Source organism: Littorina saxatilis, linkage group LG12 (genome assembly GCF_037325665.1).
Source record: "Littorina saxatilis isolate snail1 linkage group LG12, US_GU_Lsax_2.0, whole genome shotgun sequence".
NCBI lineage: Eukaryota > Metazoa > Mollusca > Gastropoda > Littorinimorpha > Littorinidae > Littorina > Littorina saxatilis.
Window position 1 is genome coordinate 6396623 of NC_090256.1, and position 25573 is coordinate 6422195.

At 42.0% G+C, this 25573-nt stretch overlaps 2 protein-coding genes across 4 annotated transcripts in view; both read right to left on the minus strand.

Annotated features, from left to right (window-relative positions):
* Positions 1-9846: 9846 nt before the first annotated feature.
* LOC138982204 (galactoside alpha-(1,2)-fucosyltransferase 1-like) lies at positions 9847-12616 on the minus strand. The gene is made up of 3 exons (XM_070355428.1): positions 12599-12616; positions 10451-10892; positions 9847-10211 (listed from the first exon to the last, which is right to left on the minus strand). Exons 1-3 carry the CDS (start codon positions 12614-12616, stop codon positions 9847-9849), a joined length of 825 nt encoding a protein of 274 aa, XP_070211529.1.
* Positions 12617-16062: 3446 nt separating this feature from the next.
* Positions 16063-25573, minus strand: part of LOC138981148 (uncharacterized) — a 203091-nt gene continuing 193580 nt past the window's right edge. For all 3 annotated transcript variants that reach the window (XM_070353986.1, XM_070353984.1, XM_070353985.1), the window contains one exon: positions 16063-25440. In XM_070353986.1, coding sequence (XP_070210087.1) covers positions 25187-25440 — 254 coding nt within the window. In that variant the 3' untranslated portion in view covers positions 16063-25186. The remainder of the gene's footprint in view (positions 25441-25573) is intronic.

Consider the following 25573-nt stretch of genomic DNA (forward strand, 5'->3'; position numbering starts at 1 on the left):
AAGACATTATATCATAGTGTGCAGTTGCTGACTTGCCTGAGACAGCAGCCACATTGAGAAAAAGTTCCAGGGAGGTGAGTATTCAGTTGGCCCATGTCCGCTCATTACAAGGCTCCAGCCCCTGTCTTTGACACCATTTGGACAGTGATCAAGAAATGTCAAGCAATGACAAAACTATTTAAAGGCGTTTGATAAGCATCTGAACTGCGAGGCCAAAATGCTGCAATTATGGCAACGCAAACGGAAAAGTTCGAAAGATGGGGGTCTTTCATTTGCACATACACTTTTTGAAGGTGATTAGGCGGTACATGAAATCTTCATGACTTGACAGCTCCCACAAACAATGCCGACAAACTCACTTTGAAAGCTCTATGGGCTCTTGTTTGCCAGTTTTCCGCATAAAATGTCAGTTCTGGAGAACCTACATGCAACTGGTGTTTGTTCTTCTGCGCTTCACACGATCACTTCGAGACAGTGACTGGCTTTTGTTTCTCTCTTCATTTGCTGAGATGCTCCAATACTTGGCAGAATGTGATCACGTGAACTACAGCACATGGGGAATCTTTTGTTTTTATTCTGGTTGATGTACATTGATCTGGAAGAGAAGTGAAACACTCGAATATATTCCACCGTTTCAGGAGAGTGGTTGGGAGTTAAGAAGATCAGAACCTGACACTATTTTCCTTCAACACACACTTCTCACCTCGGAACCTGCTTCTGCTGCTGGCATGGAACTGGGTGTTCTTCAAATGAAACATGCCTTGCAGATGCACACGTCTCGCTTTGGCATGTGCAACATTGTGCCTGTGCAAAGAATACTGCAGAAACCTTATTTCACTGAAAGTTTCATTGCTTTGTGAGAGAGAGAGAGAGAGAAATCCGAAAAAAAATATTGGTGCCGCCCACTGATCTTAATCTGCAGTGGCACTTAAATCCTCTGTACTGAATTTATTCCTCATGAGAAATAGCGGTATTTGATCACTTGGTATGAGAATGCTAGTGGGATTGTTGCTGTGCAAGAATGACTATACTCTCCGTGTACCTTTCTCTGTGACACAGACACGTTCGTGTGTATGCAAGTTGCCTCGCCAGAATGGAACATGAAAACTAACCACAACAATCACTTTGCGTCATAGTTTTAAACAAATGCTCATATCACAAATGAAAATGATAACTCAAAATCTGTCACTCATGAGAAATAGCGGTATTTTATCACTTGGTATGATAATGCTAGTACGATTGTTGCTGTGCAAAAATGACTACACTCTCCGTGTACCTTTCTCTGTGACACAGACACGTTCGTGTGTATGCAAGTTGCCTCGCCAGAATGGAACATGAAAACTAACCACAACAATCACTTTGGGTCATAGTTTTAAACAAATGCTCATATCACGAATGAAAATGATAACTCAAGATCTGCTTCGTATATCCAGCGTTACGACCAGCAGCACGTGTGTCTAAACAAAAGTCACAAACTTGCACACACTAAATTATTATAATTGTAGTTAGTTCATGTGTCCTGATCAAAGCCATCTAGCAAAATCCTGGAGAGAGAGAAGGGGTGGGGGTGGGTGATGGTGGTGAGATACGTGTCAAACACTGCGTATTAAAAAAAAAATCCGTTCATTTGATCTCTTTAAATCAACCTAGGTCGACCTCTTAAACACGTACTAGATGAATCTGTCATTTCTTCGTCCACTTTTGGCATGACTATCCAGACTGCAGTTGCAAAAGAATGAACTCAACGGTATGACCTCATCGCAGCATATTGTCATTATTCACTGGAATTATATCTCAGTATTTTGCGAAGAGGTTAACATCTTTAAGAAACTGGTATTTTGTACCTTTGTGTGTGTGTGTGTGTGTGTGGGGGGTGGCGTGGAAGGGATGGGGGTGGTTAAAAGGTATTATATCCTATACATGTTGACACGAAGTATGGTTGGGCGTTTGCTTGCTACTGGACGCTTACAAGGTAGTTAACGGTAGAAACAAATCTGCATGCAACAATGTGGCAAAGGGCAAGTTTGAATTCTTAGTCACGATTGTACCTTTGTGGTTGCTGTTTTACTTTTTTCAATGTATGAGAGCTGAAGTTAGGAATCTGTATTTTCGTATATATTTCAAAAGTGAAACAGAACATTCATCGAATCAATGTCTAATGAATCTGATCATTATATCTTCATATCTTTTTCAATATTCAATTTGTTGAAAGTAATTTGCTTGCTCCCAGTCATATATATGAGTTGAAAAATGCCTGGCCGTAAAAGCATTGACCACACTAAAATGCTTTTAACATAAACAGTAGTATGTTCGCACCATTTCTGATGTCAAATATATATTCCTCTCAAAAATACCTTTAAAATGATATGCTACTTGACCATGTTATGTGCCCGACTTCAGGGTTGGCCGCCATTTTGAATTAGCCGCCATCTTGGTTACTAAAAAGTCAGAAATGTGACATCCCCTCTGGGTGTCTTCTAAAATGTTATCTGAAGCCATACATCAAATAAAATTGCTTCTAACAGGCAAGGTTGATCAAGTTCTTTTTTTTTAAAGCTACAGTTTTGAGCTCTTACACTATCAGTGCTGCACGCTGTTGACCCGTGATTTGTAAAAATGTTTTACAAATCACGTAATTGCGCTCGATATTTTGTTGGCATCTCGAAAGTCCAGGGATCTATCAGATTTTTTATTTTTTTAATTTTTTTTCATTACTTTATTGTCCCATCGCTGGGAAATTCAGGTTGTTTCCTTCCAGTGAAAAGCTACCAGCAACATAGTCGTGTTACCATAAAGTCAGGGAATCTATTAAATATTTTTCTTTTTTGTTCTCTCATTACTTTATTGTCCCATCGCTGGGAAATTCGGGTCGCTTTCTCCCAGTGGAAAGTTAGCAGCAACACAGTCGCGCTACCCCAAAGTCAAGGGATCTATTAGATTTTTTCACATTACTTTATTGTCCCATCGCTGGGAAATTCGGGTCGCTTCCTCCCAGTGGAAAGCTAGCAGCAACAGAGTCGCGCTACCGCACAGTCAATGCATCTATTAGATTTGTTTCATTTTGTTAATGACTTTATAGTCCCATCGCTGGGAAATTCGGATTTGTTTTCTTTGTTATGCTAAAAATCGTAATATTTTATCTATCGGGCACAAACCACCCCCCACAACCCAGCATAGAGGCTCTAAACAACAAATATTAATAATAATAAAAGGCATGTATTACTTTGTGGAGTGCAATATTTTTACATTTTTACAAATCGCGGTTTTAGGTTCGACGTAATTTGTAAAATGTTTTTACATTTGTACAAATCACGGATTAACACACGCTAATACCCTGAAATGTCTCGTTTGATTTTGTTTATTCAGTTCAGCACGAGAGATCGGCAGCTTTTTTCGATCCGGCCGAAACGAACTTTACTTTAAAGCTCAATAAAGGTTACCTACGCTAAATGGTTTTGAAGCTTGAACGAGGATTTACTTACAGAATGGATGACAGTTTCTCCTGATTTCTCCAGTCAAAATATAAAACACCACATTATCTTTTTGAATGAAAACAACTCAGTGTTTTTATGAGAATATTCTTCGATTTGGTTCCCACAGCAGTGAAAAACACACGCACGCACGCACACGCACATCCACGCACACATACACACACACAATACTTAGAAAAATGAACATAAATCACTTTAACGGTGTTACAAAGGGTTGTTTTGGGATAAGCTCCTCCAGGCAAATCACTGTGGCACGCTACAAAATTCGTAAAAATGCTTATGTTTCAACCAGGTCAGGACAAATGTGGAGGAAATTCGTTTCTCAACATGATCATTTCATTAGAATTATTCGTCAAAGCGTAACACTATCGCAGTTTGGGACAGCGATCTTCAAAGTGACAGTGGGCGTCTATTTCAGCACTGCGAAGCGGACCTGCGCATCTTAGGGACTTTGTTTGTTCGTTTGTCTGTTTATTTATGTGTGAGTGTGTATCTATGTGTCTGTGTGTGCATTTGTTTTTATGAGTGTGTAAGAATGTGTTAAGGGAGGGGGGACTTATGCGTTAGGCTTCATAGTACTTTCTTACAAATCACAACGCTAACAGGTCATTGGTAAAAAAAAAAACAAAAAAAAACCACCTCTAATTATATATGTTCGTGTAGAACAGACGCTTGGTCACAAAAATCATCTGATTTTAAAACAAGAGGCGAAGCCTTCAAGGCTCCCGTAAGAAATCAACAAACAGTAACATAACACAAACTCACTCACTCCGTAACACACACAGAATAGTCAGGTTATAAATACAAGCCACTTTACCTATGCAGCATGGTGACCCTACAATATGCGAAACATGTCGACTGCAGCAGCCTGGTTCTTAAAATAATTCTGACGGTCAACACAGCCAGAAATGCCAACAAAGACAAGAAAGCTGTTGCAAGGTAAGCTTACCAAACGTTACATAGCGAATCATATGATAGTGCGTAAACAGCAAACAGTAGATCTACAATCAAAGAGAGGATCAAGTCTGGAATGAAACGCGATACAGATCTAGCATTCAAAAACTGTCTTTCACGTTCAAGGAAGTTGTTGCAAAGTACTTAAGACTTACTAAATTGTACAGACAAAACCATGACAGTGCATGTTTTGAATCTGAGGAAAAAATCGTGATCATTTTGACTTTGAGAACAGATTCATTCTGTTTCCTTATATCTGCATGTTCAAGTAAATGGTGGACAGTTTTTTTCGGGCAGAGTAAACTTAACTTGAGACTCTACTGCAAGTCTTGAAATTCACATAAATCGAACCACGAGCAAAGACATCCAAACATTACAGGCACTTTAGATCAACTCATTTCACTAGAGGTGACTGCCTAGCACTGTGTTTGACATCCGTGTCTGCTGAAATAAAAAGAAATTAAAACAAAACGGATTAACAGTAGGTGACACGTTATGAGAGTGGGAGACACTAGATCTGTCTCTGAACTTACCGGGATACGGCTGCAAGATCGACACTGACTGCCGCGCTTTCGACAGCTCTTCCTCGCGTGGACATTGGAAACACGCTGTGCAGATCAAATTGTAGGAAATCTCCCTTTGGTGTCTTCTTTATTTACTTTTCTGGAGCTTAGAAACCGAACAACATGAAATCGTCTTCCCCGGCGAATCGGCGAGGTGAGAACTGGACCACAATCCTTCGCGCGACCCCTGACCTGATCTTGACACCTGACTTGCCGTCTGCATGCCAAACACGACACAAACCAGTCAACTGCTTGTACCCCTTCAAAACCCCCCACCACCCGTTTTCTTTGGATACACGCTTTAACTACACACATGCCGACACAATGTTGATCATTGCTTCAATAATTTGAAGATGGTGCTTGAAAATTAACCACGTGAAATGAGTATTTCGGTGTTTAGCCAAAAATGTTAAAGTTTCTACCACAGACATACACACATACATACATACATACATACGCACGCACGCACAGACAGACAGAGAGAGTTTACCATCGCATAGGCTACACTTACGTGAGCCAACAAATCATAACGTCGATTCCGAGCGAAGGAGCGTTTTCCCAAACAACCCTTTTTAACACCGTCTAAGTGATTTTATGTTCATTTTTGTAATTATGTTACGGTTTGGCGAATAATTCCAATTAAATGATCATGTTGAGAGATGAATTTCCTCCACAACTGTCTTTACCTGGTTGTAAAATAAGCATGTTTACGAATTTTGTAGCATGTCAAAGTGACACGTTCGCCTGCAATCACGACTCGCTTGACCCCTACCCTGTATAACACAGTTTATGAAAAGGTAAAACACGAAAACGATTAAATAACATGCACTACGTACAGCCAGTACAATATACTCCACGAATCTGTCTTCCTTTTTGATGTACCTTATCTGGTTCATATGTTACGACAATTTCAAAATGACGAAAAATCACTTGCAACTGTGGGCGCGAATGAGTTGCGTTTCTTTTGCCGGGTATACTGCACAGGACGCAACCATGTTTTTATTTGTTTAAATTCTATTTTATCAATGGGAGGGACGTTCTTGTGCCATGGATAATTCTGAGCAAGTCTGAGATAGCGAACATGACTTTTTTCACGAAAAGATCTTTGCCTTTTAACAATACCCACTTCGACGTTGCTAATTACGTGAACTGTAATATCATTATACAGTCTTCCCTGTTCCTGTTAACGGGATAGGGCCGGTGGCGGGGGAGGGGGGGGGGGGGGGGGGAGGGGAAGGGGGCAATTGTAAGTTGCTCGATCATTCGGTGGAAAACAAATTCGGACGAATTAGAAAAAAGCGGCAATACAGAGTATACACGAATATAGATAGACACGCAAACAGAATACATCAAGACCAACATTGTAAACGGGAAACGACAAGAAGAAAAAGCCGCCAAATATTACAGCAGAAACAAGAATATACACGCAGACGAGGACGAAGACGGACGATCGGATGGACGGGCTGGCAGTCAGTCAGACAGACAGACAAACACACACACACGATTATTTTTCGTTTATTTTCCAAAACACTTTTTGGAAATACACGCAGGCTAAATGTCCTTTTTTTTTTTTTAGACCAAGACCACTTTCACACACACACACACACACACACACTCACACACACACACACACACACACACACACCACACACACACACACACACACACACACACACACACACACACACACACACACACACACAGAGCATGCAAACCAGCAAGACAAGCAAGCTTTTACCGGTTAATGCACACAAGCGCACCAGCAACGAGAACATTTATTTCCTCAATAGACATAAACTCAGACCATTAGTAACTTACCTTTAAAAGCATCCATACTACACCGACAGTTTCTGATCTTTGTTGGAAATCCTGGAAATAACTGCCCACTTTTTAAGTTTGAGGTCTTTGTTTGAACCCAAACATATTTTCAACGAAGAAAGCCGAAATAAATATGGCGCACTGTTGTCTCATGTAATTTAACCAGCAGTGCATTAAAATTATAACTGTCCTTTTGCAGATAAATTGTGTCGTGAGTTTCACTTTGATCAAAAAGGAACAGGATTTAAAATCAACTCGGGCCTCAACAGCTGACGCTTCGACACTGGCTGAATGTCTCACCGATACGTTCATTTTGTTCCATTTGCACGTGCACACAGAAACACACACACACAGATGATGGCAGGCCTGATATCAAACACACACACACACACACACACACACACAAGCACGCAAGCATACACAAAACGCACGCACGCACACACACAATCACGCACGCACGCACGAAACACACACACACACACACACACACACACACACACACACACACACACACACACACACACACACACACACACACACCCCCCAGTGTAACAGTGTCAGCCATTGAATCCAAATCAGGCAAAGATAAGCGGACACACTACGATGTTAACAGTTTTAGATCACCTGAATACTGCCTTGGTTCCACGCTGTCGTGATTAAAATCGCACACACACACACACACACACACACACACACACACACACACACACACACACACACACACACACACACACACACACACGTGCTAAAGCACGCACACATGCACGCAGAAACACACGCACGCACATAAGCACTCACATACACACACAAACACCAACACACTCACACACACAAACGCGCGCGCAAACTCACCCCCCACACACACACACTCATCCACACACAGGGTGGGGCATGTCTGTTCGGTCAGTCGGTAGCGCGTAGACTTCAGTGAAGGTTCAAATACGTGTTCGGCCAGGGATTTAGATCCAGAGTCAACTTTGAGCGGACTTTCTTCAGTGTCCGATCACGCCCCTGTGCACGCGACAAAGACCCCAAGGCTGGAAAACGGGAACACTCGAATAAAAAGAAACAGAAAGAACGGGTGTATAGCTCTAGTGCACATGGCAGCTCGCTTGCCCAAGCACCGACCAGCGCAACTGTCTATGTGGGAAAACTTACAGGACTATATGTAATGACCTTACCTTTCCGTAGCTTAGCTAGCTTACACACTCGCGCGCGCTTTAAGAATTTTTTTTGACTGTCACCTTTTAAACAAGCCCTGTGTAACGCTGTTTAGCATCAATCTATATAAAACTTCACTAGATGGTTTTACCCAAAAGTAGCCATGCCCTTGACATTTTTTTTAAATTTGTAAACATCGTAGGACTCTCAGACGACATCGTAGGTCCAGGCCCCAGTTCTTCTTGCCAACCTGTCGCCAGCCATTACGACTACTCCGATCTGTCTGCTGCATTTCCCTACTGCGCGACTCCCAGGGAGAGAAATCACAGGCAACGCAAACAAAGCTCCCTTGGCACAACACAAATTGTGATTACAAAGGGCCGTAATTGATAGAAAGGGGGAGGTAACTGGATCCGCGGTGGCAGGTGAACACAGGGGACCCCTCACTGCGTAACATGAAATGACCATACCGCCCAGAATGTGCCAGAAAAGGGTTGGTTGCTCTTTGACTGCTAAACAGTGCTACAAATGCAAAAGTGTCATGATGAAGTGCAATGGGGTCAGGGTCGTGGCTGCTTGACAGTGCTTACAATGCAAGAGTCCTGGCCAAATAGAAAGGGGTCATGGTCAAAGGGGACCTTTTTCATATATTCATATATTGGACCAAAGACCTTGTGATGTGACCGGCACGGTTGGCCTAGTGGTAAGGCGTCCGCCCTGTGATCGGGAGGTCGTGGGTTCAAACCCCGGCCGGGTCATACCTAAGACTTTAAAATTGGCAATCTAGTGGCTGCTCCGCCTGGCGTCTGGCATTATGGGGGTAGTGCTAGGACTGGTTGGTCCGGTGTCAGAATAATGTGACTGGGTGAGACATGAAGCCTGTGCTGCGACTTCTGTCTTGTGTGTGGCGCACGTTATATGTCAAAGCAGCACCGCCCTGATATGGCCCTTCGTGGTCGGCTGGGCGTTAAGCAAACAAACAAACAAACCTTGTGATGTAAACATTCCGAGCACTATAATCCATGCAGATAACGGCGCCGGACACAGCCGCTGAGACAGACATAGTTTCGTCAGTTTTGCAAAAAAAACCCAAAAAAACTAGAAACCAGATATAAAACTTAGGGTTCCACCCTCAGGAAGCAAGCTATAGCCTACCCCTCGGACTTTAAAATGAGCCTCTAAGTCAATGCCATTGGCCGACAATCTCTCAGTTTATTCCATGGGGGTCAAGCAAGGAGGGAAAAGTCATTCTACACTCTAAAGAGAATGTTCCCCTTCTGTAACAAGTTTTGAACACTTTGTAACACGCGCAGTACATAGTTCTACACTGGGCAAAAGTAGCACACATAGTGTCCAATTAACACTTGTGAGCAATGTATTCATTATGTGTGCTCGTTTTGCTAGTGGAACTTTGTGCTAAACCACAAAGGGTTCAAAACTAGTTTCAGAAATTGTGTTAAAGGTGAAGCATTTCCGTCTAGTGTGTAGTAGACTTCAGTATGAAACTGCATGTCAACATTTTCGTATTACAGTCGTAGGTGCTATTTAACTCCTTCATTGCATAGGGGGGGGGGGGGGGGTGGGAGATGTTATCATAGTTTATTCTGTATCTGCTTCCCTACTGTGCTGGGTGCTTGAAGTAAACCAACATGAAACTGAATGTCACACCTTTCATTCTACAATAGTCGGTATTATTAACTATTTAATTCCATAGGATTCTAGTGAGTGGGAAAGAAGCCATCATAGTTAACGTTCATACTGTATCTGCTTCTATCCTTCGCAGGGTACTTGTATATATACTTCAATTAATCAATATAACTGTCGGTAAGCATGTCAATTCTTTTTAAAAATTATCATCATTATTTATTTTTTACTCTAGAGTCTTCTCTCCATTCCATGGGGATCCAGTTAGGAGGAAAGAAGTCATGATCATCATAGTTCATTTTCCTTCTTAATTTGCTGCCTTCCTTTGCCGGGTACTTGTAGTATACCACGGTACCCCCCGTCAACCACCCGGCCCACCAACCGAACGTGCCCACAGACATGATGAAGTGATCACACGATCCTAACACTACAAGGTCCACCGCTCTGTCCGTCGACCCCGCGTAACGACAATGGGCACCGGCCACGGGCACGACCTTGGAGTGTTCTTTGCGAGTTCTTCTTTTCCTCGAAATGAGGTTCGCTTTGTCCATGGATTGTGCGGGCAGATCCTCAGCTTCTTCTGCGGATGTTTTGGGGCGATTCTTCAGCATTATGTCATCATGTGTACTGCCATTGTGTTCTTCGTCTTTCTTTCCGTCACCAGGCTGTTTCCATTGTTCAGTCTTTCTGTCTTCGTGGTTTGCATAGGCTTGAGACTCGGCGACCCTTTTCAGATAGTGTGCAGGGTTATTGGTTCTGCCGCTCCTGGCTGTCTCTAGGTCGCCTCCACAAAGCGGAAGAATCTTCTTGGTGACGTACTCCTAGCGGCTCCTTCGGCTGTGTCGAACTCCCTGTGAAGACCTCGCATCGTGTCCGCCGCGCGCTTGGCTGTGCTTCCGTAGGCTGTGAACTGTCGCCTGATGTCTGCTTCCACGTGAGCAAAGAAGCGCCACGACTGAAGGAACGTGCCCACTTTCAGAACCGGCTGGTCCACTTCAGGTTCCAGAAGGTTTGGTCTGAAGATGCAGCAGCTTCCCTGTGACTTCTTTTTGGGAGAGCGGCACAGAGTGTTGTCACAGTCCACAACGGCTTTGATCTTGAAGTGAGGCAAAAGGGTGTTGCCTGGGTCGACCACCATCGTTCGGTTGGCCATAGCGGCCACGCCCAGGGAAGAGGCGTAACCAAACATCACGTTTCCCAGACGTCCCGGCGAGACCACGCACTGATAGGGCGTTTCCGGGTCTTGCTGCCAGGTCTCGTTCTGAAACGAGACGTTAAAGAGATCGGACACCGATTGCCCCCAAAAATAGATTTCGCTAATATTCAAAATTCGGTTTCAGATTGATTTCTTTATTGTGTTCACACTTGTTTCAACACATTCTGATATTATCACAGACAAAATATTAGCAACGTATTCCCCCCTCTGCTTCTTTACCTCTGTAAACTTGTAGAGCTAGTTATTTTTCGATAATGACCCAGCAACCAAACAAATAACGAGCCAGCAACAGCCTGAATCCTCGATAGTGCAATGGGTTGAGAAGCTGTTCTGTTTTGGTACTACTTTTGCGACTGAAAAGTTCCGAATGCTCTATACGTACGAAATATACATCTATGGAGCAAACAATACAAACATACCGCATTTAAATTAACAACTACAGGCTTGAACACATGAATCTCCATATAAAATCCATGAGTTAGGTTGTTTTCTGAATCTAGATCTGCCGTGCACAAAACGTTCATCACAAGCAAATTCCCAAGGCAAGTAACTCATACTCTAGCCGACAAGAGTAGTTCCCCTTCTTTTAACGCAGTTTCTTCGACAACACTGACTGCAATCCGACGGTCAGTTTTCAACAATATTTCATTTTATAAACAGATCACACGCAACCAAATGCACACATCTCATCAATTTAAACAACATAAAGCGGTTTCATAAACTATTTTCCCCAGAAAACTGAACTTCATACAGTAATTAACGTTGGAACACGGGTGCAAAAGTTCGTCTGCTAGTCCCATTTGACGAAAGAACATTCCTGAGCGATACTAAAACATAAACAGAACACACAATATCTGCCTTTACCGCCACAGCAGAATAACAGCATATCTGTGTACTTGATTTTAGTCTAAAACAGGGAAACTGACAAGAAGTGTTAACAGAATGGAATGATTTGCACGGAACTATACAACCGCGCATTAATCGATCGCCTGCGCAGGTTGACTGGTTGAGTGATTCGGATTCGATCAAACTTTCGCACAAAAACTCCTGTTTTCTTTGAATAACTGAAGAAAGGAGGAATAAAGAGGTTACACACCTCGTCTCAGTGATTATTAAAAATAATGGTCTCAGTTCGCGGTCATGAAAAAGCTCGCTGAAGCTCGCTTTTTTCATGATCCGCCAACTTCGATCATTATTTTTAATAATCACTGAGACTCGGCATGTAACCTCTACGTATTAGCAAAGTTGTTTTTCGGGGTCAATTGCTGTCGTATGATTATAAGAGTGGAATTGTAAAAATGAAACTTAAGACGATATTTCGTCACACTTCTGTGTTATATGCTCAGCGCTATGTTTTTTCTCTCTCTCCCAAACAAACAGTTATTAAAAAAAATAAGACAATTTTTGTTATCATGCCCTTCTCTTTTACCTGAACACAAGGAGGAGTGGGGGAGATAACTTACTGGATTCACTAGTTGTCATCACGTGTGAGTATCTGTTTCATTGGGCTCAAATGTGCGGTCAATTCAATCCATTTTTGTGCCGTAAGTTCTTTGTATTACGCGGTTTGGGCTTGCAAAATATGAAGAAATAAGATCCATTCACGCAAACAAGAACACATACCCCAACACGTCCACTAACGGCGAAAGCTGTTACAGAGTGCTTGTCATACAAATACCTCTCTATAGATTTTGTGACTAATCACTCACTGTGAAGAGTTCATAAACACTGAATACGAGTAATAAAACAACGACTGCAACATACGTCATGTTGCTTTCAAAAGCCGTTATTCTTTTTTAAGTGTGTGGAACAAACTGTCTTATGCATGCGTGTCCACCATTTTGGGTGACACCTTATTCTTGTTTATTGTCTTCTTGTTTCAGTTATGTGTAGAGCATGAGAAAATGCCCCGTGCAATATACGAAGAGGTTATATACACACCGAGTCTCAATGGATATTGGAAATAGCCTACTGGTCGAAATTAACGGATCACGAAAAATGCGAGTGTGTGTGTGTGTGTGTGTGTGTGTGTGTGTGTGTGTGTGTGTGTGTGTGTGTGTGTGTGTGTGTGTGTGTGTGTATTAACACAGCTTTTTTGTATTTTTAAGGAATTGTTCTTGCAAGACACACGAACTCCGGAAAATTGGTCAAGTTGTTTCCGTTGATTCGAATTAAAGAATTCGGACACCGATTGACAAAAACAAAAAAATATATATATATATACATATAGATTTAGCTAATATTGTGCCTGCGAAATGTTCAGAGTGTGTTGAAACAAGTGTGAACAAATTAGAGAAATCAATCGGACAAACTTTATCATTCAGAATGTTGAATATGTTGACATGCCAAGTATCATATAAACGAGCGTTGGGTAATTGAATGGAGTATTTGACCAATCAGTTACAATCACATGACCTTTTATTTTATTTTTTATTGCAAATGGTATTAATTCCAGGTTTACGTTTGTTTTAATAATCATCAGTTTCTATTTGAGTTATTGTAACGTGTCTTTCCGATACGGCTGGAAATAGCGTAGTTACATGACGTTTTTGTGGGCTAAAATCAGATCAGTTTCTCAATTCGCATGAACATAATTATGTCCTGAAGCATCCAAGCGATTTTAGAAAAAAACAGGACACAATGCCGCGCAGAGATCACACAATCATGTACAAAAAATTAAAACAATTGACAATGAAATTGTTTACAGAACTGCAACACGTACCATTCACCCTGTTTTGAAAAATTGCACCAGAAGAGGTAAAAGGGATCGTACTCAGAACATATGCACGTTGAGTAATATGTAAGTGCTGTTTGAAAGTGTTCACGATCTGCCATGTCCGAAAACAGATATAGAGAATACTACATGGCTTGCTGTGTGGTCAATCAATCAATCAATATGAGGCTTATATCGCGCGTATTCCGTGGGTACAGTTCAAAGCGCAGGGATTTTTGTTTTTATTTTTTAATTTTTTTATGCAATTTATATCGCGCACATATTCAAGGCGCAGGGATTTATTTATGCAGTGTGAGATGGAATTTTTTTTTTACACAATACATCACGCATTCACATCGGCCAGCAGATCGCAGCCATTTCGGCGCATATCCTACTTTTCACGGCCTATTATTCCAAGTCACACGGATATTTTGGTGGACATTTTTATCTATGCCTATACAATTTTGCCAGAAAAGACCCTTTTGTCAATCGTGGGATCTTTAACGTGCACACCCCAATGTAGTGTACACGAAGGGACCTCGGTTTTTCGTCTCATCCGAGTGTGGTACCAGATTTACACGAGTTGTTTTTTAAAATATTGAACTGCGAGCGAAAGCGAGCTGTTCACTATTTGAAAAAGCAACGAGTGTAAATCTGGTACGAAACAGCAAGCGTATTCTGTTTATCATACATACTGTACTTACGTGTATTTTACTGAAAATGTCCTGAAGTCGAGGCAGCTAAATTGAAGACGCTTGTTTTGGAACCTCGATCTCTTCTAAAGCCTCGTGCAATCTATTACGTCAAAGCAAAGAAACGTCACTCTGAAAGTGTGGCGTGACGTGTTAGTTATAAAGATTCATCGAGGGTAATTAGCGAGCGCAATTTTTGTTTCTATAATGACGTTTGTCTCGGTGACTTTGGCATCATAAGCAGTGGAAAAACAGGTCCCTGCCAGACTTGCTTGACATGACCTCATTTACATGATATACACACGTGTGATTTGAAGGATTATTATCTCACGGGTGTCTCTCTCACGTATGTAGGATAAATAATCATACATATGTTGATATGTAAGTGTGTGTGTATGTTAGTATGTGATTGTGTGTGTGTATTTGTGCGTGTGCGTGTGCGTGTGTGTGTTTGTGTGTGTGTGTGTGTGTGTGTGTGCCGTGTGCGTGTGTGTGTGTGTGTGTGTGTGCGCGTGTGTGTGAGTGTGTGTGTGTGTGTGTGTGTGTGTGTTTGTGTGTGTTTGAGAGCATGTTTGTTTAAGCATATGCTGGTATGTGTATGTGTGTGCGTATGAGTGTGAGTGTGTGTGTGTGTGTGTGTGTGTGTGATTCAAATGTTCTCAGTTAGGGCTGCAACATGGGGTAAGGCATTGATATTTCAAGGGAAGTTAGAAGGTCACTTACAGAACGCAATTTCACAACAGTTTTCTCCCTTAGATAGCTTTCGGCGACACACGCCAGTCCCAAACAAACTACTAATACGAATTTTTGCGTACGCACGCACGCACGCACGCACACACCCACACACACACGCGTGACGTGTTAGTTATAAAGATTCCTCGAGGGTAATTAGCGAGCGCAATTTTTGTTTCTATAATGACGTTTGTCTCGGTGACTTTGGCATCATAAGCAGTGGAAAAACAGGTCCCTGCCAGACTTGCTTGACATGACCTCATTTACATGATATACACACGTGTGATTTGAAGGATTATTATCTCACGGGTGTCTCTCTCACGTATGTAGGATAAATAATCATACATATGTTGATATGTAAGTGTGTGTGTATGTTAGTATGTAATTGTGTATGTGTATTTGTGCGTGTGTTTGTGTTTGTGTGTGTGTGTGTGTGTGTGTGTGTGTGTGTGTGTGTGTGTGTGTGTGTGTGTGTGTGTGTGTGCGTGTGTGTGAGTGTGTGTGTGTGTGTGTGTGTGTGTGTTTGTTTGAGCATATGTTGGTATGTGTATGTGTGTGCGTATGAGTGTGTGTGTGTGTGTGTGTGAGTGTGTGTGTGTGTGTGTGTGTGTGTGATTCAAATGTTCTCAGTTAGGGCTGCAACATGGGGTAAGGCATTGATATTTCAAGGGAAGTTAGAAGGTCACTTACAGAACGCAATTTCACAACAGTTTTCTCCCTTAGATAGCTTTCGGCGACACACGCCAGTCCCAAACAAACTACTAATACGAATTTTTGCGTACGCACGCACGCACGCACGCACACACACACACACACACACACACACACACACACACACACACACACACACACACACCATGCATGTATGAGCGTACATCTCATCAATTGTTTCGGACCTTCTTTTCCCAATATGTCGTGAGTGTTCATTCATAATTTTGTTGAAAAAGAACAATACGGATGAGACGCAGAAATAATACTCACACATTCTCTCTCTCTCTCTTGCACAGACAGACAGACATACGAACAGACAGGCCGACACAAGCGTTTACAGACAGGCAGACAGACAAAAGGACGCCAATTACAATTGTCAACAGTATAAGTCCCTTTATTGATCACTATGAAAACAACGGTTACAGCGTGTTAGAATCTACTTATAATGATCAGTCACCAAAAATGTCCCATTTCATAAAAGTTGACATACAATTCCATGCAAAAATTCAAACATGTCTTACACAATACAAACATGTTGCGCGAAGTAGGCCATTGCAAACCACACACACTGTATGAACACATATTTATGTACATGAGACAATTCATGAGTTATCTCCCTGCGTTCTGAAGCAAGGAGACTCGGTTAAAATCCAACACCGGCGCGCGGCAGATGTAGCTATACTTTCTTGTGCTAGCAACGCTAAATAATTCTTTAGCTCCACGGCCTTGTACCAAGACACGGCTTGGTCTCCTAGAGACGGATGCTCGCCTTTAACCTTCGCCGGTGGTCGTGGGTCCGTGTGGACCAAGAAGGGTGTTTAATTGCAAATATCTCTTAAACTGGTTGGCATTTTTTAATGAGCTTTTAAGAATGCCTGTGGCACCTTAAAAGCTCTTATGTCCTAAAATTTCAGCGAGAAGTAATGCAAAAAAAAGAGGTCATATTGAATTTGCTCCAAGGCGCGTTATTACCCTCCGTGAAATTATTCTGTCACGTGCATTGAAAAGAGAATTTTACACTACCGTCTGCGGCAAAACTGATTCATGCGCCGTGTAAAAATATACCTATCGACAAAACAAAATCACATGTAAACATGCGTTGACACATCTCTGTCAATAGTTTATTTCTGTAATGTTTGTTTTGTTTGACAAGAAGTACAGAGAGGAGCTGAGTGTTGACAGAAAAAAATGCACTGCACGAGATTGCCTTCCGGCACCATGTGGAAAATGTGCGTGTGACAAACACGTTACTTGTAAAATCCTGATTGGTCTCGCTTCCCTCAATAACATAAGAGTATCTACTGTGGTGAACAGTTCCTTCAATAATTTTAAAAGAAAAACAACGAACACATTGCGCACAGCCTTAAACTTATAGGCACGCTCCTGCTCGTCTCAGACCTAACCAGGCTTTTAACATGGGATCAGACCATCCCTCCACTTGGTCACATACCACAAAACAACATCCTGACTCTTTGCTGTGGAGAGTTGGATTGATACATTTCTTTACAAAAAAATGTGGATTTTACGAAATTAATTCATAAACAAATTCCAACTGTGCTCACAAAAGACAATGGAGTACAGGCGGCTACAAAAAACAAGAAATTGGTGAATGTGTGTGTGTGTGTGTGTGTGTGTGTGTGTGTGTGTGTATGTGTGTGTGTGTGTGTGTGTGTATGTGTGTGTGTGTGTGTGTGTGTGTGTGTGTGTGTGTGCGTGCGCGTTCTTAAGCGTTCCGAGACAACCGGACTACAAACAGAATACATTGCAACCGACAGGGTATTGACTCGCTCTTTAAGAGAGAGAGAGAGAGAGAGAGAGAGAGAGAGAGAGAGAGAGAGAGAGAGAGAGAGAGAGAGAGAGAGAGAGAGAGAGAGAGAGAGAAACTTTGAACACTAATGACATACTATAAACATTTCTCCACCGCCAACCATAAAACATTTGGCTGACAATACAAGTGAAACCAGACACCATGCAAGTAATGAAAGGTGTGGATGCATGCGTTAAAATAATGTGTGCAATAAATATTGTTGTTCATGTGCCTGAGAATTGCAGTCGAATGCGTGAGACAAAAAGACACACAAAACACACCAAATCATCAAACACAAGGTTGCAGTTCTTTATGCGTATGCTCAGGCAACAAAAGACATATAGTGTTTAGCTGTAAGGCCAAAAAAAAAATTAGGTGTGGTTACGGTAACATAGCCAAAAAAAATAGGGTAGGAAGGTAGGCAATCACTTATTTTTTTAAACTTTTTTTTCTAATGTGTACAAATTAAACGTACTTGAGAGGGAAATAAGTGTGCGACTCGGGCGATTTCGCTTTCATTGCGTTTTCTGCACTCGGTGGGTTTTTTTTGTGGTTTTTTTTGACAAATGTAATAAAAAGCTATAGGGTCGGCCCCTAAAAATAGGGTAGGTCGGGTTACCGTAACCACACCTATTTTTTTTTTTAGGCCTAAGGTACCTTTGGTCCCTTGTTAACGTATATGGGGCGGGGATGTAGCTCAGTCGGTAGCGCGCTGGATTTGTATCCAGTTGGCCGCTGTCAGCGTGAGTTCGTCCCCACGTTCGGCGAGAGATTTATTTCTCAGAGTCAACTTTGTGTGCAGACTCTCCTCGGTGTCCGAACACCCCCGTGTGTACACGCAAGCACAAGACCAAGTGCGCACGAAAAAGATCCTGTAATCCATGTCAGAGTTCGGTGGGTTATAGAAACACGAAAATACCCAGCATGCTTCCTCCGAAAACGGCGTATGGCTGCCTAAATGGCGGGGTTAAAAAACGGTCATACACGTAAATTCCACTCGTGCATAAAAACACGAGTGTACGTGGGAGTTTCAGCCCACGAACGCAGAAGAAGAAGAAGAAGAAGTTAACGTATATGTATACACTACCACAGATCTATCCAGGATTTTACATGGGGTAACGGCCTTCCTTATTTGAGCCCTAAGTCTTCGGGAAGTCTTTTTGTTTTACCGAAAACTCAGAGTGACAAAGTTTCGTGCAGCGAGCTTCAAGAAGTATAATTTGCAAGGTCAATTTTGCCCAATTAAAATCAAGCTTAAAGGCGACCAGCCACGAAGACACCCACCGACTTAAACAGCAGCAGGGCTCCCCATAGCGCGCACTAGAAGCCGAAAACACGTACTAGAAATATATGGAGGTGGTCCCTGGTCGCACTAGATTTTAAAAGAGCGGTTCCTAGGACGCACTAAATTTCCTTTATCGTGCGTACCTTAGATACCATTTTCAGACTGCAATCGACACTTCGCAGTACACTATACGTGACCACAATGTTTTATAAGTACACTGGGACTTTTCGGCTTTTGGACCCTTGGGACCCTCTAAAATACTGCAGTGGGGGTCCATGGACCCTCTAAAATACTGCAGTGGGGGTCCATGGACCCTCTAAAATACTGCAGTGGGGGTCCATGGACCCTCTAACATTTAAAAGTGGGGGTCCTCGGACGCACTAGGAGCGGCGTCCGTGAGGTGCCCTGCAGCAGATTGTCGTCGTCCTGGAGTTTTGGCGTAACTCGATTCTTGGCGATTTTCAAGCTTTTGTGCTTTAGACTAAGTAAATCATTCTCCATGAGAAATATTCTCTAAAATACGAAGGAAAATACATGATCGTACATTCTTTTATCTTTCTATTCATAGCATGTACAAATATAAACACTTTTTCATAATACAAATAATCAGTTTTGGCCTTCTACTGAAAAGCTGTCAAAAAGAAGTTAAGCCAAAATTCTATGACGACCTCGACCTGCTACCTTCTGCGAAGAGTGGGCAGTTTTGGCCGAATAGTAATTTCGTAAGGGACACCTGTGTCAATCTGGGAAATTTAAACTTCCCGCTCTGCACACGAAGAATCCATGTTGTAGGTTGTCCAAGTGTAAGACTGCTCTTGCTCAAGGTAAACGCCTGCACGGATCCATCAGTGAGGGCCCCAAAGGGGGGGTATCATCACGATCACGGGAAGGGAAATTTTAGCTTTCACGATCACAGTTACCTTGATTTTTGTTTTCACGATCACAAACACCTTGACGAATAGAGGATCATAGAGTGATACAGCTGTGAAAAATGTACGTTGAAAATAAAATGCTTTGCAATAATGCCCATCACGATCACGAAAACAAATGACGATCACGATCACGAGACTTGATTTTTTTTGTCATCACGGATCACGGGCAAAGTCCCATCACGATCACAGAAATGGAAATTTCCGCAATCACGGTCACAGAAAGGTCAAAAAACGCCAATCACGATCACGATTTTAAACCCTTTGGGCCCTCATCAGTATTTAAAGGTACACTCCTTCTCGTGAAAACACTTGGGCTGACCATCTGTGATCGGGCCAGGGACAAGATTAGGCCTCCAATTGGGCACATTCCAAACAACAAGTCGCGTAAGGCGAAATTACTACATTTAGTCAAGCTGTCGAACTCACAGAATGAAACTGAACGCACTGTAGTTTCTCACCAAAACGAGTACAGCTTCGTCAATCCCCGCGAGAAGGAAATCGCTCACCTTCCACGTGCAAAACGCAGTGAAATTACCACGCCAGAATAGCGCGGTAGCGTATTGTGCTAAGCAGGAAAGCGCGCTTTTCTGTATTCTTGTTAACTTTCTGAGCTTGATTTGAATGCAACCTATCATATCTATATGTTTTTGGAATCAGGAAATGATAAAGAATAAGATGAAATCATTTTTGGATCGATTTCTTAAATTTTTATCGTAAGACTAATTAATCTGGTTTCGTTAATTGTGATAACATTTTAAGAGTAAACATGACATTTGTATATATGTTTAGATTCAGAATATGATGAAGAATACGATGCAATCAAAATCGATTTTAATGACAACTTTAATGAGCAAACTCATTAATTAATTTTTAAGCCTCCAAGCTGAAATGCAATACCAAAGTCCGGGCTTCGTCGAAGATTACTTGACCAAAATTTCAACCAATTTGGATGAAAAATGAGAGCGTGACAGTGCCGCCTCAACTTTCACGAAAAGCCGGATATGACGTGATCAAAGCTAATTATCAAAAAAATGAAAAACAAGTCTGGAGATACCATACTCAGGATCTCTCATGTCAAGTTTCATGAAGATCGGTCCAGTAGTTTTTTCTGAATCGCTCTACACACACACACACACACACACACACACACACACACACACACACACACACACACACACACACACACACACACACATACACCACGACCCTCGTCTCGATTCCCCCCTCTACGTTAAAACATTTAGTCAAAACTTGACTAAATGTAATGAACATCTTGAATGCCTTCTGTGCAGAGCTGAACCTTTTTTTAAATATATTTTTTTTCTATTTTTTTTATTTATAGAGATTAACTTTTTCAAAGCCACTTGTTTCGATCATCAAAAGGTATTCATCAACAAATGCCATCTCTGCATACAAAGCTGTCGGAATGTTTATTTTTAATATGTGTTCAAGTAGAGATATTGTCCTATCCCATACAAAAAGCCTGGTTAGATCTGAGATAGTGAGCAGAGTTTTTTTTCACGGAGAGGAACGTGCCTTCAACTTGCCAGATTCATAAACACTCCCTATAATGTTGAACTGATAGACGCATTGGACCATTACTGATTTGTTTGTTTGCTTAACGCCCGGCCGACCACGATGGGCCATATCAGGGCGGTGCTGCTTTGACATATAACGTGCGCCACACACAAGACAGAAGTCGCAGCACAGGCTTCGTGTCTCACCCGGTCACATTATTCTGACACCGGACCAACCAGTCCCATAATGCCAGACGCCAGGCGGAGCAGCCACTAGATTGCCAATTTTAAAGTCTTAGGTATGACCCTGCCGGGGTTCGAACCCACGACCTCCCGATCACGGGGCGGACGCCTTACCACTAGGCCACCGTGCCGGAACCATTACTGATGATATTATACAATGAACCAACACGAGTGAATATGATACAATACAGAGTTAAGAAAAGAAAAGAAAAGTGAGTGTATTCTGTACACTTTACAACAGTCGCGGTAAACTCAGAATATACTTTGTCAGAAAACATGCAGATGGTTTTGTCATATCATGTCATGACAGTTTTCAGATTTCTTGATGCAGTTTTTCTAACGTGAACACATGTTAAATATTATATCATCGCTGTCTGACGAGCAAGTGAACTAACGCTTGAACAACAGATTAAACCCACAACAAACAGCAACAACAAAACCCAACACACACGCATACAAACTATGTATGTATAAACTCTTGTACACACACAGACACACACACACACACACATACACACACACATGCGCGCGTACGAATACACCAACAGAGACCTGCAGACACGGATACAAGCAAGCGCGCTTTGGATGACATAAGAAGACGTTCCTGAAATAGAGTTCAGCGAAGACATAGTTGTACCCATTCTACAATTGTTGGGGTAAACATTACAACCAACACGCTGTGGTTGTGATAATAAACATTCAGATGATGTGAAATTAGTGTAACTTCTTTGCTGAGAAAAGTGTTTTCTCTCTACAAACAAACGAACAAACAAACATACAAACAATTTAAACAAACAAACACCTTTTAGAATACGTTAGAGATGGTAAAATTGGAAACCATGCAGGAAGTATCAAATGTCACACATTTAGATGTTTTGAATCAATACAAGGGCATACAATTCTAACGTCAAGGCAACCCACTCGAAGCACAATGGGCTATCATTTTTAGGTAATGGATGCGCGAATTTAATACGCACATGTTTTGTCCGTGGCTTCCTTTGTACTGGTTTGGTTTGTACATGTGCGCCACTACAGTAGAAGCCAAAAGTGCACTTGCACGCTTCTGTCTGCATATGAATTCCCTTAAGCCCAGCTATAAGCAGATCGAGACCGATCCGATTTTGGTGGAGGGTCATACTTTTGAACGACTGATTAGCTTTCTGGGTTGACATGGTCGGCATGATAACCTCACATTGTTGTAGAATTTGGAAGAGAAGTAAATGATAGTAATTTGCCCACAGGTGTTTCTGTCTCTCACAAACTCTCCACAGCCAAGGTATAACATGAGTTGTGTTTGTACTGTGGAAGAAAAAATAACCACTACCAGAATTGACACGAAGGATGCATCGTGAACGACTTCAACCCCAGGAAAAAAATATCTCATTAAAAATGTTACTTCAAAATGAAAGGGGGAGCCAAAAAAGCAAGGTAAAACACACTGTGTCCACTAATGCAGGTATCGTATTCGAACAGCGCATGAGTTCTTGGTTTGGTTGGCAGCAAATCCAGTTACTCTTCTTTGCACAAAACCGTCAGAAGTGATGGTGTGATATCGCATATAGTATTGTCAAACGGGACGTTACAAATCTAACCCACAAGCAAAAAACAATGAAACAGACAAAACCTGCATACCCCAACACAAATCTACGACAACAAAACGCACACAAACTCCCACCACGTAGTGAATTATAGTAATGCTGAAAGAGCCAGTTTCGTACATTTTCAAACAAACTTTAAGTTCAAAGCAACTGTGGATAGAAAAACCTGACCTGGAAAAAATATCTGTCATTTAGATATCGTTCGAACTAGCCCCTGCATGCCTACTATACACTTGGCAACTGAATCAATTTTTGTGTCATCAACACTTGGCCTGACTGCACGTGACAATGCAAATTTTATAATTCCCCTTTGTGGCAGACTGGGGTTAGAATTCAGTCCTTCCTTACCATGTAAACGAACATGTAAACCATCACATACCCCAGTCTTTCGGATGAGACGAAAAACCGAGGTCCCGTGTACACTACATTGGGGTGTGCACGTTAAAGATCCCACGATTGACAAAAGGGTCTTTCCTGGCAAAATTGTATAGACATATATAAAAAAAAATGTCCACCAAATACCCGTGTGACTTGGAATAATAGGCCGTGAAAAGTATATACTCGCCTGACACGCTTGAGATTTACTGGCCGATGTGAATGCGTGATATATTGTGTAAAAATTCCATCTCACACGGCATATTGTAAACGCCATGAGCCTCCCTCTGGGAGGGTATGTGCGTAGAAATACTCACTAATAATAGTTGTTAAAATAAAATCTTCTTTTTTTTTTTTTTTACAAAGATAAGAACATCCTTCCACTTAGATATACACCAACAGTCAACAACCTGGCAGCTTCCTGTGCAGAATTGGAAGTTTTCGCTGCATTCATTTTTTTGCAGATTAACGTAAGTATCAGTTACATCAGGTTTGTATCCAGTTGGCCGCTGTCAGCGTGAGTTCGTCCCCACGTTCGGCGAGAGATTTATTTCTCAGAGTCAACTTTGTGTGCAGACTCTCCTCGGTGTCCGAACACCCCCGTGTGTACACGCAAGCACAAGACCAAGTACGCACGAAAAAGATCCTGTAATCCATGTCAAAGTTCGGTGGGTTATAGAAACACGAAAATAGCCAGCATGCTTCCTCCGAAACCGGCGTATGGCTGCCTAAATGGCGGGGTAAAAACGGTCATACACGTAAAAGCCGTGGGAGTTTCAGCCCATGAACGAACAAACAAACAAACAAAGTTACATCAGGTATGATGTATAGAAGACTGTAGACAGTGTTCTCCTGGGGCGTTAACATACACAGCTATTGATAATGTTGCTATGTTACCGAGTTGTCGGACTTTTCTCTTCTTGTGCCACAGTAGTTTTTATTAACAGCTTAATGGCAGTTTGTTTTTCTTCCTTAAAAAAAAAAAAAGTATTTCAAACTAAGCATTCAAATTTTTGTGTAAACATTTCGGGTTCAGAATCAAGTTCGCCTTTTTTCAAGCCAAGGGACATAATCCAATAAGGCAAGAAAACACACTTCCGAGAAGAAGGAATCGATTTCTTTCCTTGAATTCATTCGCGTGCGATGATGACACTGCACGGAAGCCAGTTCTCGAAATGTGTTTGGAAGTGAGTTCTTTTGAGCTTCAAGATCCTTTTAAGCTTCGTCTCGTTGGATTAGTACGTAAGACGACGTTTTTTTTCCCCCAAACTGCTTGGTGGTCCTGCCTTCTACACAACATCACCTGACTGGGATTTAGTGTTTTCTGTTCGATCGAGCCTCCTTGAGAGGGTTGAAGCATGTATGCATTAATTCTCTTTTTCGCGTGCCCATGATAAGCAGACCTTGGTTGTTCATCTGCAAGTTGTGTTTTCTCTGCACGGGAAAGGCTCGCCTCCGCAAATGAAAAGGCGAACACTTTTTGCATTATCAAATGTTTTCACACCATTGCTCCTTCGTCAGTTCCCGTTTTCAAATGGTATTTTTTTAAATGTTTCAACCATTTACGACATTCAAAGAAATAAGAATCACACGATTGCTCACAATACTGTAAACACAGAACTCCTTACGTTCGCAATTTTTAACATGTCTTGGTCAAACTATCTCGCTCATCTCGAGAAACGTCTTTTGAATGTATACACCCCTAATCAATACTTCAGTCATCATCCATAAAACCTACAAAGTTAAAACAGCACTGAATACACACGACGTCAGAACGAACAGGAAGTTAGAGCTCAAGGCTGCCGGAAGTGCCGCCATGTTGCATCCGTCGGTTTCGCAGGCCAGAATGCAGCCGCGCATGCGCTTTCCACTGTAATCGATGGTGCGTAACCAGCCGCAGTGCGTCAGACGACCGATCTCCGTCTCCGAGTTGGTTCCGCCATTGTCCACCACACAGTTCCTCACAACCACGGAGAACCCCGTGTCATCTGCAAACACACACACATAATGTTTAGCCTCAGGTCAAACTGGCATGTGATTGAATTGACCCTCTCTTAGAAAAAATCCAAAGAACTAACTAAGCTAAAACAACAACAACAACAACAACAACAACAACAACAA

Bases quoted from the DNA above. Each gene is read 5' to 3' on its own strand.
- LOC138982204 (XM_070355428.1), bottom strand. The intron at 10,212-10,450 runs GTACGTCACCAA...AAACATCCGCAG, and splicing joins AGCCGAAGGAGCCGCTAGGA to AAGAAGCTGAGGATCTGCCC.